At 45.6% G+C, this 16,650-nt stretch overlaps 1 protein-coding gene across 1 annotated transcript; it reads left to right on the forward strand.

The window, feature by feature from the left end:
• Nucleotides 1–9,524: 9,524 nt before the first annotated feature.
• On the forward strand, nucleotides 9,525–11,683 carry LOC4343742 (hyphally regulated cell wall protein 3). The gene is made up of 2 exons (XM_015792029.3): nucleotides 9,525–9,628; nucleotides 10,122–11,683. Exon 2 carries the CDS (start codon nucleotides 10,147–10,149, stop codon nucleotides 11,482–11,484), a length of 1,338 nt encoding a protein of 445 aa, XP_015647515.1. The 5' UTR covers nucleotides 9,525–9,628; nucleotides 10,122–10,146; the 3' UTR covers nucleotides 11,485–11,683.
• The last annotated feature ends 4,967 nt before the right edge of the window (nucleotides 11,684–16,650 follow it).

The following is a 16,650-nucleotide window of genomic DNA, read 5'->3' on the forward strand; positions in this document are numbered from 1 at the left end:
TATTTGAGTTTTAATATAAGATTATTAGAGTTTTAATATAAGATTATTAGATTTGTGTAATAAGACTTAGTATATAATTATTGTCTAGGGTCCTAATATACGACACTTAGACTTAGCATAGTTGACTATTAGAGTTTTAATACAATATTATTTGAGTTTTAATATAAGATTATTAGATTTGTAATAAGACTTAGCATATAAGATTGTGTAGGGCTCTAATATACGATAGTTAGACTTAGCATATTTGACTTAGCATATATGATTGTTAGCATATAAGATTATTAAAGCAAAAATGACCTATAGACTTAGCAACTATTTCTTGTATGAACAGATGGCTGATCGCGATGAGGAACATATACTGTACGATAAAATCGCGGAGGGAAGCAGCCAGTACTGGAACGAAGAAGAGGGGAACGAGGATCCAAACCAGTACTTGAACGAGGAAGGGAACGTGGAGAGGGATGCGGAGGGGAACTAGGAGGGGAACGTGGAGAGGGATGTGGAGGGGAACTAGGAGGAGGAGGCTAGTGGAAGTCAACCCTCCGCTGGACAAAAGAGGGCACGCGGGCAATGAGGTGCCGCGAAGAAGCTAGAGGGTCGGCACATCATAACGGAAGTGGACGAAGACGGCCGACCTAGTGCCCCGGCGGAAGCAGCCAAGAACTACGTACGACACAGCGGTTGGGTTGTGCGGGATAACGTGCCTGTCAGTACAGTGTACTGGCGCAGAACAAGGGCACACAGAGATCATGAGAGCTTTGTCCCAGATTCGGAGAAAGAGATGCTGTGGACCACAATGCTCGAGACATTCACCCTTCCCGCGGGTACAGAGGACAAAGTGAAAAGGTGGACTCTAAAGAAAATGGCAGAACAGTTTCAGAGCTTCAAGGGAGATCTGTACCAGAAATATATCCTGAAGGGGCAGACACCGAACTTCGACACATTCCCAAAGCTAAGGGATCACTGGGACGAGTTCGTTGCATATAAGACAGGTCAACAAGGGCAAGCGATGATGGAAAGAAACAAAGAAAATGCCGCCAAGAAGAAGTACCATCACCACTGGGGGTCAGGCGGCTATAGTGTCGCGATGCCGAAGTGGGAGGAGATGGAGGCAAGCTTGCTTGAGAGGGGTATCGAACCGGCCACCGTTAAATGGCCGGATCGATCGAAGTTCCGGTACTATGCTCACGGTGGAACGCTCAACCCAGTTGATGGCTCCCTGGTCTTCAGCGATCAGATACGCGAGGCTGCGCGTCGACTAACAGACGCAGTGGAAGCCTCTTCTCAGGGCACGTTCCGTCCCGACAGAGAGAAGGACGAGCTGTCACTCGCCCTGCAGACTCTAGAGCATCCAGGACGAACACGAGGGAAAGGGGTGATTCCTTGGAAGATTGGATTCAAGGAGGACATCCACACGTATAGGAGTCGAATGAGTAGCAAGAGAGATACCGATGCGAAGATTACAGATCTTGAGTATAGGGTATCGAGCTACGAGCTCAGCATGCAAGAGGAGGTGGCAAGGAAGGTTGATGAACGCATGGCCGCACATCGGTCCCATGATCCCCAGCCGACCATTCTTCCTGCAATGGTGAGCCCTTCAGGCAATCGTAGCAGCTGCGCCTCAACGGGGCAGGTAGGATCATAGAGCATGGACGCCATGCAAACCCAGGACGAAACCACATGCCCTGTTGATGACATCACTCAGCGGACACCATGTGAGCTGCATATTCCCTTCAAGAACTTATCAATAAAGGTAAACTCGTAGTTTATAGATTTTAGATTTGTCCATTCCGCAAGTTGCTGCTTATATATGTTGATTACTAATAAATAACCTCTCACCACGTGAAGGTGGCGTCGGGCATGGCCATACCAACAGACCCTTTAGGTACTTACCACTGTAGGCCAATTCCAGCAGGATACTCCAAGGTCGAAGTTGAGTTGGTGGAAGGCGCGTACGAGGACCTCGAGTTGGATTACCCTGGAGGAGACGGTGAGACGCATCTACGAGACACAAGCCACGCCATTATACTATGGCGCAAGTGATACATCATCCTCCCTAGGCGACAAGCGGCGTCTCATGCACCATCTCCTCCGGCTCCGCCATCTCCTCCTTAGGCTCCTGCACCGTCTCCTCCTTATGCTCCAGCACCGTCTCCACCTCAGGCTCCTGCACCGACTCCTCCTTAGGCTCCTACACCGACTCCTCCGCAAGCTCCTCGTCCGGCACCTTCCAAGTCAAGGGCCCCCCAAGCTCCACCGCCTGCCCCCACAAGGGCAACGAAGAAGGCGAAAGTTGACGCCGCAAAAAATAAGGACCCGGGGTACGATTGCACGCAAAAGGAGCTTGACGCTTATGTGGCATCAGAAGTCAGGAGACAATTGAAGCCTCGAAGTCTAGAAAATAAGATTCCTATATACTCGAGTGCCAGGAACTTATTCAGGTGTATGTTTGCACCTGCCAAGGAGGCCATAAAGCTATCGGACTATGAGCGAACACTTAAGAAAGCATCTTCTGGAAAGTCCAAACCAGTCCCTCAGCTTGGAGAGCAACCAAACCAAGAGATCGAGTCGTTGGTGACCGGTGTAGATTTTGGAATACAAGAATTTATTAATGACACCGGGCTAACTATGGATCAATTGCTACGAGGCGCACCAATCGAAAAGGCGGAAGTGAAATACATGTACGAACTCGGTAAACCACTTGTCAAGCCTGAGCAGCTACAGTCCCTACCCACACAAATGTACAAGTTCCATCAACTGTACATGGAGATGAGCGCCACCGGTAGAGAAATGATCGGAGCGAGGATCAGGGACACGGACTTCTTGCAAGGAGATGACATTCTCTGGATCAATTTCAAGGGTATCTACGAACTGTACCAGCTGGACGCCCTCGACGTCTCTATTATGAGTTGCTGGATTTTGTAAGTATCGTTCAGTTAGATTTCTTATTACGTTTCCTTTAATTAATTAGGTCCTTGTACATAAGTAGATTATATATAATATATACTTCCTTTTATCATTGTAGAATGGAGATTCAAAGGGCCCGACGGCGGGGGGTTTTCGATACTGGATTCATTGACCCTTGGAAAGTAAACGTCGCAATGCTCGTCCAGTATCCGCAAGCCACAGAGGACAATCTCGTCCATCTCCTGAAGGCGCAGCATTACAAGACGTTCATACTATTACCGTACAACACAGAGTTAGTTTTTACTGTCTTCCTATAACAAATTTCATTCCCGTACGAACATGCTAAGTGTTTCATATGTAATGCATCCCACGCACATTGCAGATTCCACTGGATCCTTTTACTCTTCGACCTGGAGGCCTGCACCGTCAACGTATATGACTCAATGGATAAAAAAGAATCTACGTTTGACAAGGTTTTCGAACTTATAGACAGGTACTGTCATAAGTTCCTATGTTAATTAAGAATCTTGTTATAATTAATTGCTACTACGAATCATAGCTTTAAACTCCATGTAGGGCTTGGTATCGGTTCCGTCATTTGGTCCGCGGCAAATAGAGAGAAAGACTTAGGTGGAAGTTCAATTTTCCTGTGAGTACACATGCTCTACATTTATATTCAATCTCCAATTCAAATACATACAAGTGTATATTAATTAGATCTCTCACCGTTTGTCATTTATTTATAGTGCGCAAAGCAAAGCAGGGAACTAACTTGTGCGGCTACTACGTGTGCGAGTATTGCCACTGCCTTGCAGACCAAATCATCACCACAAGAGAGCTCGATGTACGTAGAAATAAATTCAAAATTTCATTTCATACGTATCGATTTGTTGTTTAATTACTAATTAATTTCATACATTCATATAGTTTATTCGCATGAGGGATAACCTGATCACACACAAGGAATTTATCGCGGCGGTTCAAGAACAACTCATGGGATTCATCAACGAACAAATCCTTGATCCCAAGGGTGAATTCTACTACGACGGAAATACAATTCATAGGTCCTTAGCTTCTGAGATAACGACTACTACTACGTCGAAATCGTAGCTAGTTAGGACATCATAATGGATTGTAATTAATACTTGTCTATTTTTCTATATGCATGTACACATTTTCTTTAATGTAAATATATATTTTAGTCATATATATATATACATATATATATATATACATATATACATATATACACATATATACATATACACATATATATATATAGATACATATATATATACACACACACACACACACACACACACATATATATATATATATATGTATATGTATATATATGTATATGTATATATACATACATATGTATATATGTATAATACATATATATTATGCATGTATATGTATTGAAACAATATAATATAAATAAATAAATATATATGTATATATATATAATATATGCATACATATGTATTGAAACATATATATGCATGGTTTATATATATAAACCATGCAGCAACAGGGCCATGCAAAAAAAAAAGGTCAGCTCGATCTTTAGTCCCGGTTGGTAGATGGCTCAGCCGGTCACGTGGCTGAGCCATCTTTAGTCCCGGTTGGTGTGGTGTTACCAACCGAGACTAAAGATCGATCTTTAGTCCCAGTTATTTCACCCGGGACTAAAGATAGCGATCTTTAGTCCTGGATTGGTAGTCCTGGTTTTCAAACCAGGACTAAAGGAGGGTTATGAACCGGGACTACAAACGCTTTCTCCACCAGTGATGACTTGGGGCAGAAATGAGAGGATCTTCAATGGCAAAATACAACATGGTTCCTCAGGTCGTCGAGTCCATCATCGGCATGTGCAAAGAATTTGATGAAGCCCTTAATTCTTAGATGAGACTTCAACGCATTCTCCTGCTTGTTGCTATTCATTTCCTAAAGCTTTTGTGACCTCCCTTATGTGTCTAGCGGGGAGTCCCTTGAGACCCCTTCGCTTGTGGCCCTGTTTGTAAGATGAAAACCATGTTTTTCTCCTCCTCCTTAATTGCAATTGGTAGAGCTCCTACCGTTTCCCCTGAAAAAAAAAGAAAATGTGCTAATTGACATATATATCCACTCGCACACACTATATATATTCTTGTCTCATCAGTCGTTTACTCATCGTGGTCTCTTGTGTAAGAACACAGCGTGTATTGTTTATTCAATTCCCCCTCTTCTACCAAACCTTAAACATATGTTGTGACAAAGCTAAAAGACAATATGGAGGTCACAAATCGGAAATGTCCTTATGCGGATACTGAAAAAAACTCCAAAATACTATCAACACCTCCTCCATCGCCATGATCCTTGATTACTTGAGAGATTCGCATGGTACTACTCCCTCTATCGAGTGACAAAAGCTAGAGTAATGTTTCTATATATTTTCTAGGTTAATCTACCTGAAAACCCCTTCTAGGGTTAATCAAGCCTACTTTTTGACATAAAACTAAAACATACAGTAAAATTTTATAATAAATGCGCTCAAATCTTTTTTTATATAGAGTAAAATACACTAGCGATCTTTAAACTTGTCATAAGGTTTCACTTAGATACACGAACTTGCAAAGCGCACATCGAGATCTCTAAACTTGGTTTATTGTATCATCCCGGTCCAAAGTGTCGTTTGACCATGGTCTTACCTATGTGGCACGCCACGTGGACGATGACATGCTGTTTTTTTTTCCTTCCCCCTTTTCTTTTTCCTCCTATTATTTTATCTTCTTCCTCCACTAGAGCCACCTCGAGCTCCCCCGTGTCAAAGAGTCCGAAGAAGAGAGAAATGAAAGAGGAAGAAGGGAGAAAAAAAGAAATAATAATAATAATGTGCCATGTCGTCATCGACATGTCATGCCACGTAGGTAAGACCACGGTCAAATGAGACTTTGGACAGGGATGATACAATAAACTAAGTTTAGGGACCTCGATACACACTTTGTAAGTTTGTGGATCTAAATAAAACCTGCTTACAAGTTTAAGGACCGCCAGTGCAATTTGCTCTTTTATATATACCGAAGCTTTATATTGATTAGTTATTTATACATTTCATAAATTCCTTATATACGGGACTGGATTTTTTTGGGATAGTAAACGATATCTCCTCCTATGATGTTCTTCTAGTGTTTGAACAGTGCACCTACGAGGAGACACGGTCAAGAAAGAAGATCTAGCATGGTTGATCATTTGAACAAGAGGCAAGATCTGGTTGACATGTACGGGTTATAAAAACATAACGTAACTCTAGAAAAAACCATGTAATAGAGAACATAAAAAAACAGAGTAGCTCTAGATAAAATGATGCAACATACAAGAACCTGTAACGCTAGTGCTAGCTAAATGATTTAACTTAAACACAACGTAAATCAAGAGAAAACCACGCAAAAGGGAAAATACGCAAATAAGAACCTGTAAAGTTGGTTCGGGGAAATGTTAACTCGTATAGTAGTACCTACGCGGTACCGATTCTGATTTGGGAGACAATTCTACCATTTTTGCTCTACTAGTAAAATTATATTTTTACTCTTAGTACTTAAGTACCTATACTAATACTTAAATACCTTTTATATGATACCTGTGATTGAAAACCGTTGGATATATACCCTTTTTTGGAATACAAACACCATGAAAGTTCTCAGAAAGTTATTTTTTCTTAACTCTAGAGCTGCACTACAATATCAGTTTGGTGACTGGAAGTCTGGAAGCATGCATGCAACGACTATTAAGCATCTATTTGTTTGAAATAACTGGTTTTGTTTGATTGGTGTAAAGCAGTGATCAATAATATCACATCTAGAAGTAGTGAGAGGTGCACATATATAGTCCATGAGTTTGAGCAGAGGAATGACGCCGACGAATTTCACATGGTGGCACACACATGATCTCTATCTCGTGGTTTACGTGAGCTTTGATTTTGTGAAAACCCCATGCTGAGCCTAATTCTTGGTTGAAGACTAACCGTAATATAAGTTGAAAGTATCGAGTCTATTGACCAGTAGCTATAGCCTATAAGGCCTACTAAAACCCTACCAGTAGAAAGTTGATTTATATCCTCCACAAATCTTGTAGTTGGAATTGCCCAAATCTTAGTTGACAGTTCTCTTTCCAGTAATCTCTGACCTGAATTTTCAACTTGGAACTTCCGTAACAGATTGCAAGTACCTTCAATTAATTCTCCCGTTGAAAGAGAGCAAAACGCTAACAAAAATACCAACTGTTTGCAAGTGAGACGGATAAGATTCATATGCTATCGGCACGACGAGATTGCTTTCAAGCAGATCGATCGCAACCACACTAGAGTACTGGACATGTCAACCACGTTTCTTCTCGGAAGCATGGGACACACGAGCATCAATAATCCGAATCCCTTTCGTCCGGTCCTGCGTGTGCACGGACGGCCGCCTCGCACGTACGCACGCGTACCAACAAGCCCAACACGCCAAGTCTCTCCGCTCCGCTCACGCGACGGGTACCCTCTTGAGTCTTGCCACGTCCTGCAGTACGGTGCAGGACGGATACGGGTGGATAGCGAGCCAGCTCTTTTTTTTTTTTACTCGGTTATCCTAATAAGTTAAAAGTGTATTTGCTAGTTGTAGTTATAACTGAGTCGTTAAGCTTGTGATTAAAATCAACATCAATTTAAGTTTACAAATATTTGAATACAATTGAATCATCAAACCAACATACAAATTAGAATATCCATCACTAGTTTCATACTTCGTACAATCAACCAAACACATAGCAATATCTATCTAGAGCTTGTTAGATCGTCTATAGGATCACCTAGGTATAGATCTAGTCGGGTTGGCTCTATTGGGTGGATGAATAACATTGTGGATGAAAAGAGAGGGTTTAGATACCGACCAATTGAGGTGCTCGTGGAGGAAGATGCGCTGAACATCGTCATTGTTGTCGCGGCTTGACGTGGACGGCGGCGACGGTGTGCTTGACGGCGGCGGTTGTCGTGGCAGCGGTGGTCGTAGGCGATCCCGACGATGAAGCGTGGCGCGGCGATGGCGTCTTCCCGTCACTGGCTGCGCTCCCTCTCGATCGGTTAGTGTTTGTGGGGTGGAGTGGCGGCGGCGACGAACCTCGTATCGTGTGCTGCCTCGGCCTCCACCCCCTTTTATATGGCGCAGTGTAACGGGGGCCCACCAGCCATTGGGCTGGGCGCCCCCGATCAGGACGCGGGTCAAGGCCCCCTTGAGCCGTTGGGCTCAAGGGGAGGGAGATCCATCTAACAGAGCTATGACCGAGCGGAATGCTGTGATATGACAAAATGAATGAAGGGGGTGTGTTGAGTTGAGACTCGAGAAGGCTACATGTGACCAACGAGGATGACGCGTACACTAAGGTTTGAGTTCTATGTGAACTTTTTTCGTGTCAGAATGTTTTGTTGAATTGTTAGTTTGATACTTGCCTTAGCTTGTTTGGCTCATAAAAGCTAGTATACCTAACAATTTAAAATCTCAGATAAACTTGTTGACAAATTCAAATGAATCGAAAGACATGAGCCGAATGAGCTAGCAAACCACGAGTTTTTATCCAATTTTAAAAGTCGGGTTACAAACGTCTCTCACACAACGACCAGTGATGAACCTAGAACAAAATTTCCTAGGATACAATATATAGTAATTATCTAATTATTAATCGATATACTAATTAATATGATATAATTTAGTTAGGATATGGATAATCTATCTGGGGTCCTTGTCAATAAACCCGTTATTCAGAAAACCCATATACTCTGTATCAATTTAATCACGTAAAAAAAATAAGTCAGATGATCCTCTTCCCACCGATCCACCAAACTGAAGCGGAGCATGATGGCGGCCGCGGAAAGGGCCAGTATCCCCCCGTTGAAAACTCCGCGCGAGCGTGCGGACGCGGCGGGGCCCCTCACGCCACACCCACCCCCCGCCGGCACCGCGCGGGCAGGCGCGGGCAGCCGCGGCCACGAAGCGGACTCGAGACGAGACGGTTCCGATTAGGAAAACCAAAAAAATACGCCCGCCTGCTCATCCAAAGGCTGCAGGTGGACGCGCCCCATTGGTGCGGCCCGTCACGCGCTGCCGCCACAAGCAGCCAGAGCCCAGAGGCGAGTCGATGGATGCCTTTGCTTGACTTTTTCGGGCCATATCGCTCAAAACCGTGGAAAAAAAACGGGAGTAAAATATAGCCTAGAAACAGCGCACCCGCCTGATCTGAGCTCACTGCATTGCCCCGGACTTTCTGCGACCCCTTTTTCCCGACCTTTCTACAGGCCATCCTCCCTTTTTCCAGTTCCCTTTCTACCCCTTTTTAAGCTACCTGTACACGTACTAATTCTATAATCTACACTTCTACAGATACAGTGGTTTGAACGAATGAGTGAAGGTATACTCGGGGTAATTTTCTTGAGGCTAGGGCTGTGTGGCTGCTAAAGCCAAACAAGGCAATAAAAGCAAGCTTAGTTAGGTACGGGAGTAGAAAAAAAAAAGCAAGGTGAGACTAAAAAAAAAAAAATCTGCTGCTACTACCCTAATCCCCCTTTGGTGTTATATCCTCGAGCCCCCCAGTAGACGCTGCCTGCTCCTGCTCTCTCCTCCGCCTGATTCCTCATTCCTCCAACCAGTGGTGTGTGCTTGCTGCTGCTGCTGCTTCAGTTCTCGAGTAGTACTCCAGTACAGACAAGGTAAGAGGCGAAACCGCCGAATCCTCTCGTGCTTTCTGCTTTCAGATTTGCTTTGCTTCCCCGCTCTGTAGCTTCTGTGCTCTCTTGGATTCCCTGGGATTTGTGCTCTTTCTTGCGCTTTCCCTTTATTGGGATGGAAACCTACGCGGCATCGATCGCCCTCTCTTTTCCGGGAGTTTATTTATCTTCAGTTCTTGAGTGGTTGTGTGGTTGAATCGAGTTCTTGGGGCTGTGAACTGGTAGTGATTCCATCTGTTCGAGAAACGTTGACGAGGAGGAGACTCTGTGTGCTGCAGTTTCTGGGTTTTATTTTTCTTTTTTGTAAGCATCTGCCGACAGTTCAGCGTTGTGCTGTTCTTCCACCTACCGTCGGATTTTGACTATGCAGCTGCTCTCCCACCGGTTTCGATTTCTTTAGTCGGGGGGAAATTCGGCTCAATTTTGTGTGGATTTGGTTTGATTCGTTGTTATCTCTTTTGGATGTTGTTTGCAGGCGAGTGGTGGTGGTGTTTGTTGCCATGGAGTCGCAGCAGGAGAAGGCGGTTTCTGCGCCGGCGGCGAACGGGAGCGGCGGCGCCGGCGGCGGCGAGCTGATCGGGTACGTCGACGTGCACGTGCAGAGCGCGCGGGACATCCAGAACATCTGCATCTACCACAAGCAGGACGTGTACGCGCGGCTGTCGCTGCCGGGGGAGGGGGCGCCGGCGGCGTCGACGCAGGTCATCAACGGCGGGGGGCGCAACCCGGTGTTCGACCAGTCGCTGCGCCTGGGCGTGCGCGCCGGGGACGTCGACGGCGCGCTCCGGTGCGAGGTGTGGATGCTGAGCCGGGTCAAGAACTACCTGCAGGACCAGCTGCTGGGGTTCGCGCTCGTGCCGCTCCCGGACGTCGTCGCCGCCGAGGGCGGCACGCTCGCCCGCGAGTTCCCGCTCTCCACCAACGACATCTTCCACTCCCACGCCGGGTTCCTGCAGCTCGAGCTGTCCTACATCGGGGTCGTGCCTGAGGTCGTGCCCATCTCGCCGACGCCCAAGCCGGCCCTGGCCGACGCGGAGGAGCACCGCGCCGGCGGCGCGGCGAACGGTAAGGAGTACGAGAAGATCGAGTTCCCCGATCTGAATCTCGTGGAGGAGAACCAGATCATGCTGTCGGAGTACATCGGGCTGCCGTGCTCCGCCGTGGAGCCGCAGAGCTCCGAGAGCCTCCTGACCTCGGAGGAGGACGGCGACGGCGCCACCGCCGAGACCCACGTCGCCGGCGTGCGCGTCGTGCAGAGCTTCTCGACGGACAACAGCACCGCCGACTCGGCCGGCACCTTCCGGAGCGACACCCCGGTCAGCAGCGTGTCCACCACGGAGTCCCCCGCCGCCGCCGCGGTCCCGGCCACCCCGCAGTCCAACTCCTCCGGCAATGCCGTCTCGTCGGCGGAGCAGAAGGAGAAGGCCGCCTCCGACGCCGCCGACGCGGAGGTGGAGTCCTCCCGCACCGTGCAGAGCAGCGCCAGCCCGGCGGCGAACTCCCCCGGCGCCATGTCCGAGAGCGCGGTGGATAAGCCGCCGGTCATCCGCGTCAACCTCGAGCAGGAGGTCAAGGTCGACCAGAAGGAGATCATGGACATGTACATGAAGAGCATGCAGCAGTTCACGGAGTCCCTCGCCAAGATGAAGCTCCCGCTGGACCTGGACAACGGCAGCGACAAGAGCGCGGCCGTCTCCGGCGCCGGCGCCGCCGCTTCCGACGCGGACTCCAGCGGCGCCGACTCGGGCGCGGCGGCCGCGGCGGCGGCGAAGAAGCCGATGGCCGGTGGGCCGGAGAAATCTCCCAAAGTATTCTACGGAAGCCGTGCTTTCTTCTGAAGCAAAGAGATGGGGCATTTGCAGCCGTCGGATCTCAGCTGAAACTTACTACTAGTTCAGAGGAATAACACGTTCTCCTCCTCCTGCTCCTGCTGCTGCTGTTCTTGTTCTAGGCTTGTCATCAGATCTCGCAAGACGAGCAAACTAGCTGCTCTGTTTTAATATATCAGTACTCTTAATGAAAAAAATGGTTTGGTTTCTTCGTTCCTTTTCAGCTATATTTCGATCAAAAACGGTTAAATTCGCCAAGAAGGAACACGGTAAAATCACCCGTCTTTGTACTACCATCCAAAAGCATCGAGGCGTATTTATCTGTCGATTAAACGCTAAAAAGTACGTTCATCTGTCTTGGGGGATCATAGAAACACTCGCATTTGATGCTTGTCATCACCATCTGATTGGAAGAGGCAGCTGCCCACACCATCTGATTGTACTACCTAGAAGGGCGGTGTGGGACAGCGTGGAAAGTGCACCGGTGCCAATTCTGAAGTTGTTCGTATGCCATTTGTCGATCGATCTTGCTCATGGTTTCAAGGCTTTTTAATAGGAGTCCTGAATACAATCAATAAGCGATATTGATCTTGTCGGATGCATGTCTGCGTATACAGGTATACTGATGGATGTGGATGTCGAAAGTAGCACATCAATAACCTATATGCTGTGATCATGGAATACTCCTACCTTTCTTTCTCAATCCACACTCCTGTTTGTGTAGGTCTGTAGATTGTTGGGTTCATCTTGAAATGTACGAATTTTACACGGTTTTTTAAAAGGAAAGAAGAAAATTTAATCACCATTCCTACAAAAGATTCCCAATGCTACAAATTGAAGAGCAAGTTTTTTTTCCCAGAAAGAATAAAGATTGGAAAGTTTGTCATTCTTTCCAACGTAAATTCTATCAAACATCTACTCTCTCCGTTCCAAAAAAAGATAAACCCTGGTTTCCGTGCCCAACGTTTGAATGTCCGTCTTATTTGAAAATATTAAAAAGATAAGTCACGCATAAAATATTAATCATGTTTTATCATATAACAACAAGGAAAATACGAATTATAAAAAAATTTCATATAAGACGGATAGTCAAAGTTGGACACGGAAACCCAGGGTTTGTCTTTTTTTAGGACGGAGGGAGTATCTAAGAAATGCAAATGCTCATTTTCTATAAAATAATGAACACTTGCACTTTTTTGAGAACTTTTTTTAACAAAGATATCCTGGGACATCTTATTTCTAACTTATATTAAAGAAAACAGAAAATACCATATCAAAAAGGAAAATTACAATCAAATTTAACAAAGTCTTCTTTTTCACCGCATCCATCACAACCATGGCTGCTCTATGTTGTTCCACATCCCCGTCGATCCTGTCACTAGTGGCAGAGAGGACAAACAGAGAACAAGAAAAAAATAATGAACACTTGTATTTTTTTTAGAGCTTGAACACTTGTGTTTCAGCTTTTTTTTTCTCTCTCTCCCTTCATCCATGCTTATTCATAATTTTGATTGTTATATTTGTATATTCATAGATTTTCCATTGCATACACATATTAGCATATGTTATCCCACATTTTCCGCTGCATATTTTTCCTATTTTAATCTTATTATTCTCTATGTCTTAAATTATAAGAAGTTTTATAAGATTATAGATCTATCAGGAAAGTGGGTGGAACTACACAGTGAATGGTTGTGCTAGGTCAAGATGAGATAGTAGTTAAAGAAATTAAAAGTAGAGGATTATATTTGGTTGAAAGAAGAGAGTAGGTGGAGAAGTTCTATTTTATGACAATTTTTGAATACGAGAAGTTATTGGATCTTAGAATAAATGAAGTAATTTTCTCGGTCATTGAAATATCGAAAAGGAACCGACAAATTTTACCAACAAAACGTACCATCCGAGCGGAGCTGCCATGCGACCGTGCCTAAACCCAACCCTATATAAATATAAATATGAAATTGCTAACTTCCGTTTGACATAAAATCGAAGCACATATCTTGCTTTTTTTTTTTGAATTCACCCATCCACTTGGAGATTTGTGCAGCCTGATTTTCTCCTCCTGCTCCGATGAGCTCATCTCAGGTGATGGTAGTGGCAAAACAGACCAGTTAGGTATCGGGGGGTGGGGACAGAGTAAGATGGTGCAAAGGGGTAAGTTCCATGGGCCATGGGCTTAAAGGTATAGTCGTGGAAAGTGGAGCCGCCGCCAAAGTTGCAGGGTCGGTACCGAGCAGTGAGCCAGTGTTGATGATGAGGGCAAAGCAAAGCGAATGGTTAAGGTGGGGGCATCTCTGTCGACGTGGACTATTAGAGATGGGAAAGACAGCGAGGGCAGGGACACCTTGCTCGGCTTGCCACCATCAACTTGAGGAGAGGCAGGGAAGGGATGTCCACATGGTGTGGTGGTGATGGCGGAGGAGGTCCGGCATCGGTTGGAGGAGTGATGGTGTCGGCAGTGAAAAAATTTGAGATCATGCCATCATAAAAAAGGGTCTTGTAACAATGGTGGGGGGTAGCATGGTAGGTGGTAGAGCTTGGGGTAGCATGGGATCAACATGACTATAAATGGATTGCGGCAATGGTAGCAAAGGAGCTCGCCAAATCTTGAGCTCGACACTTCTTCCTCAACTAACATCGCTCGTCCTTATCTCCGATGGGCCTTTCGCGATCGCATTCGCCTTAGCAGATCAGATGATCTCTCCATCATTAGTGTTAAAACTAAGCTCGAGGGCTAGCAAGGTCATTGAGATCGCTCTTCTTCCTCAACATCGGGATCGTTTTTGAGAGCCGACAAAGTTTGGTACCATTGCCACTACCCTTTAAATTGTTAGATTGGGCTGTTAGGATGTGTTGGACCACCAAATCCGATGGTAAGAAGACCAATGAAGGTGACATTTTAACAGATATAATTTAAAATTATGGTATTTGAAGGGAAGCCATTTTTACGATTCATGGTACACGGGGATGCAGTTGTAAACAGGAGCAACACTCACCCGTACGACGAGCCACCTCGAAAGCATAGTACCATGCACCAGTTGAGAGAGCCACGAGAATAGTATTCCTTTTTCATCTCGTCTTGCATATAGTACGGTGTAGCAACTGGACACGCTTTTTTAGACTGTAGTAGAACACCGACGATGGGATTGGTCCCATTCCGTTGGACTGTGGGAGCAGTGCTCAGATTACCCGTGCAAGGAGGCGAATGCTACTAGTTCTAAAAAAAAGGAAAAATAAGAGGAAAATGCTGGACAACCGAAGGGGTATACTTCCTTCGTGCCATAAAAACCAAACTAGTACTGAATGTGACACATTCTAGTACTACAAATCTGATCATACCTCTGTCCAGATCTATTATATTATAATATGTCATATTCAGTTCTAGATTCGTTTTTTATGGGACGGAGGGAGTATATACTTTCAGTGGAATACTGCAAGTTTAACCTTTTCACTACTTCTATGTACTTTGAAATCTCAATTCATCAATTTAACTTGTGTTTACTGCCCTGTTGTGTATAATTGAGCATTTGCTATCTGTTGAGTTCGTCTGAAAGACAGAGTTCATAATAGCTGCCTGTAAAAGTGCTTTTCTCGTTAAGATTTAGATTTTACCTTGATTTTCGTTAGCATGTTTTCCAAACTACTAAACGATACGTTCCGCAAAAACTTTCTAACACAAGTTGCTTTAAAATATCAAATATATCAATTTATCAAGTTTGTAATAATTAAAACTTAATTAATCATGTACTAATAATTTTCTCGTTTGACGTGCGTCAAGTTAAACTTAGTCTTCGTTAGTTCCAATCTCGCAACCAAAATATGCTTGTTGCTTCGTTAGATTGAACAGCATTCAAACGGTTTGGATGAGCAGGTACAATAAAGATTCATCCGTCGGCGATAGTGTATCTACGTTGGCTCGCATGCTGTGCTGGAGGAGAGAAGGATAGTGAGAGAACGCTAGCGGGTGACTAAATAAGCGCCAGGCTGCACGCGAACTCCGAGACGCTGGGCCACAGGTGCAGCGCAAGGAGACCTGTTTGCTACATCCATGCTACCCTAAACTGATGATAGATAGGCCCATTTATATTAAAATAACTAGGTGATACCGCGCGCTTTGCTGCGGGATGAATATATGTTAAATATTGTTGAAATGATGATAGTTGAAATGTTGAGAAAATAATATAAGGAAGATGATTTGAAAATATGCTAGAATAGTAATTGCTAGTGAGTGAAAATGTGGCATACTTGCATGGGATTTTAAATGAGCTAGAATAATAATTGCTAGTGGGTGATGATGTGGCATGCTTGCCTGTTAAGCTTTAGCTTTAGTGGGTACCAACTATATAGAAAGTATAGATATGTAATGTGTGTAGTATTAGAGCCTAGCTATTGTATCATATGTCTCTTAATTCGTATGGAGATGACGTGGAAGAGGTTGGAGCCAGAAGCGGGTGGTACTATTAATCCTGCTCTAAGGGCATTCACAATACGCCACAATTATTTGCTCAGCCTCGCGCGCCACCTAGACCAGGAACAATGTTAGCTACATGTATTACAGTGCAAGTTGCTTCGTGTGGGTCCCACCATTACCAGCTTTTACCACCTTTTTCTCTCCCCCCTCTCTCTCCTGGCTTCTTTCCCCACCGTAGTGACTAGCGAGCGCTGAGTGCATCACCGGCCAAGCAGCCAAGCGGCGGCGGTGCCAACCGGAGGGGCGGCGAGGCTTGGCGCTCGCCCGCGCACCACCCTCCTCCTCCCCCCGAAGAACGGCAAGCGCCAGCGATGGAGTAGCTTGGTGGCGGAGGGCTTGATGGCGGAGGAGCTCGGTGGCGAGACGGCCCGAGCGGCGACGGCGCCGGGCAGCGACAACGACGGCGACGCCAGCCTCCTCTTCTCCTTCCCCGCTCTCGCCTCCTCCTCCTCCAGCCCGTCGACTACCTCGCCCCTTTCCCCTCTATCCTCTAGCATAGTGTGGGTCCCGCTTGAGACGTGAAGAACTCGTAGCCAAAGTTGGCTACTCGGACCTGAGCAAGCTGCACGGTTTGACGATGTGGCATGGAATATTCGTTTTTGGGTGTGGAGGCTGAATGCCACTTAAGCCCACTGTGAATGGCCATGGCCTAGGAGGACATGTCTACCGCAGCGGATAATCGAGGCCGTTGATTGCTGATCCCA

Source organism: Oryza sativa, chromosome 7 (assembly GCF_034140825.1).
Source record: "Oryza sativa Japonica Group chromosome 7, ASM3414082v1".
In the NCBI taxonomy this organism is placed as follows: domain Eukaryota; kingdom Viridiplantae; phylum Streptophyta; class Magnoliopsida; order Poales; family Poaceae; genus Oryza; species Oryza sativa.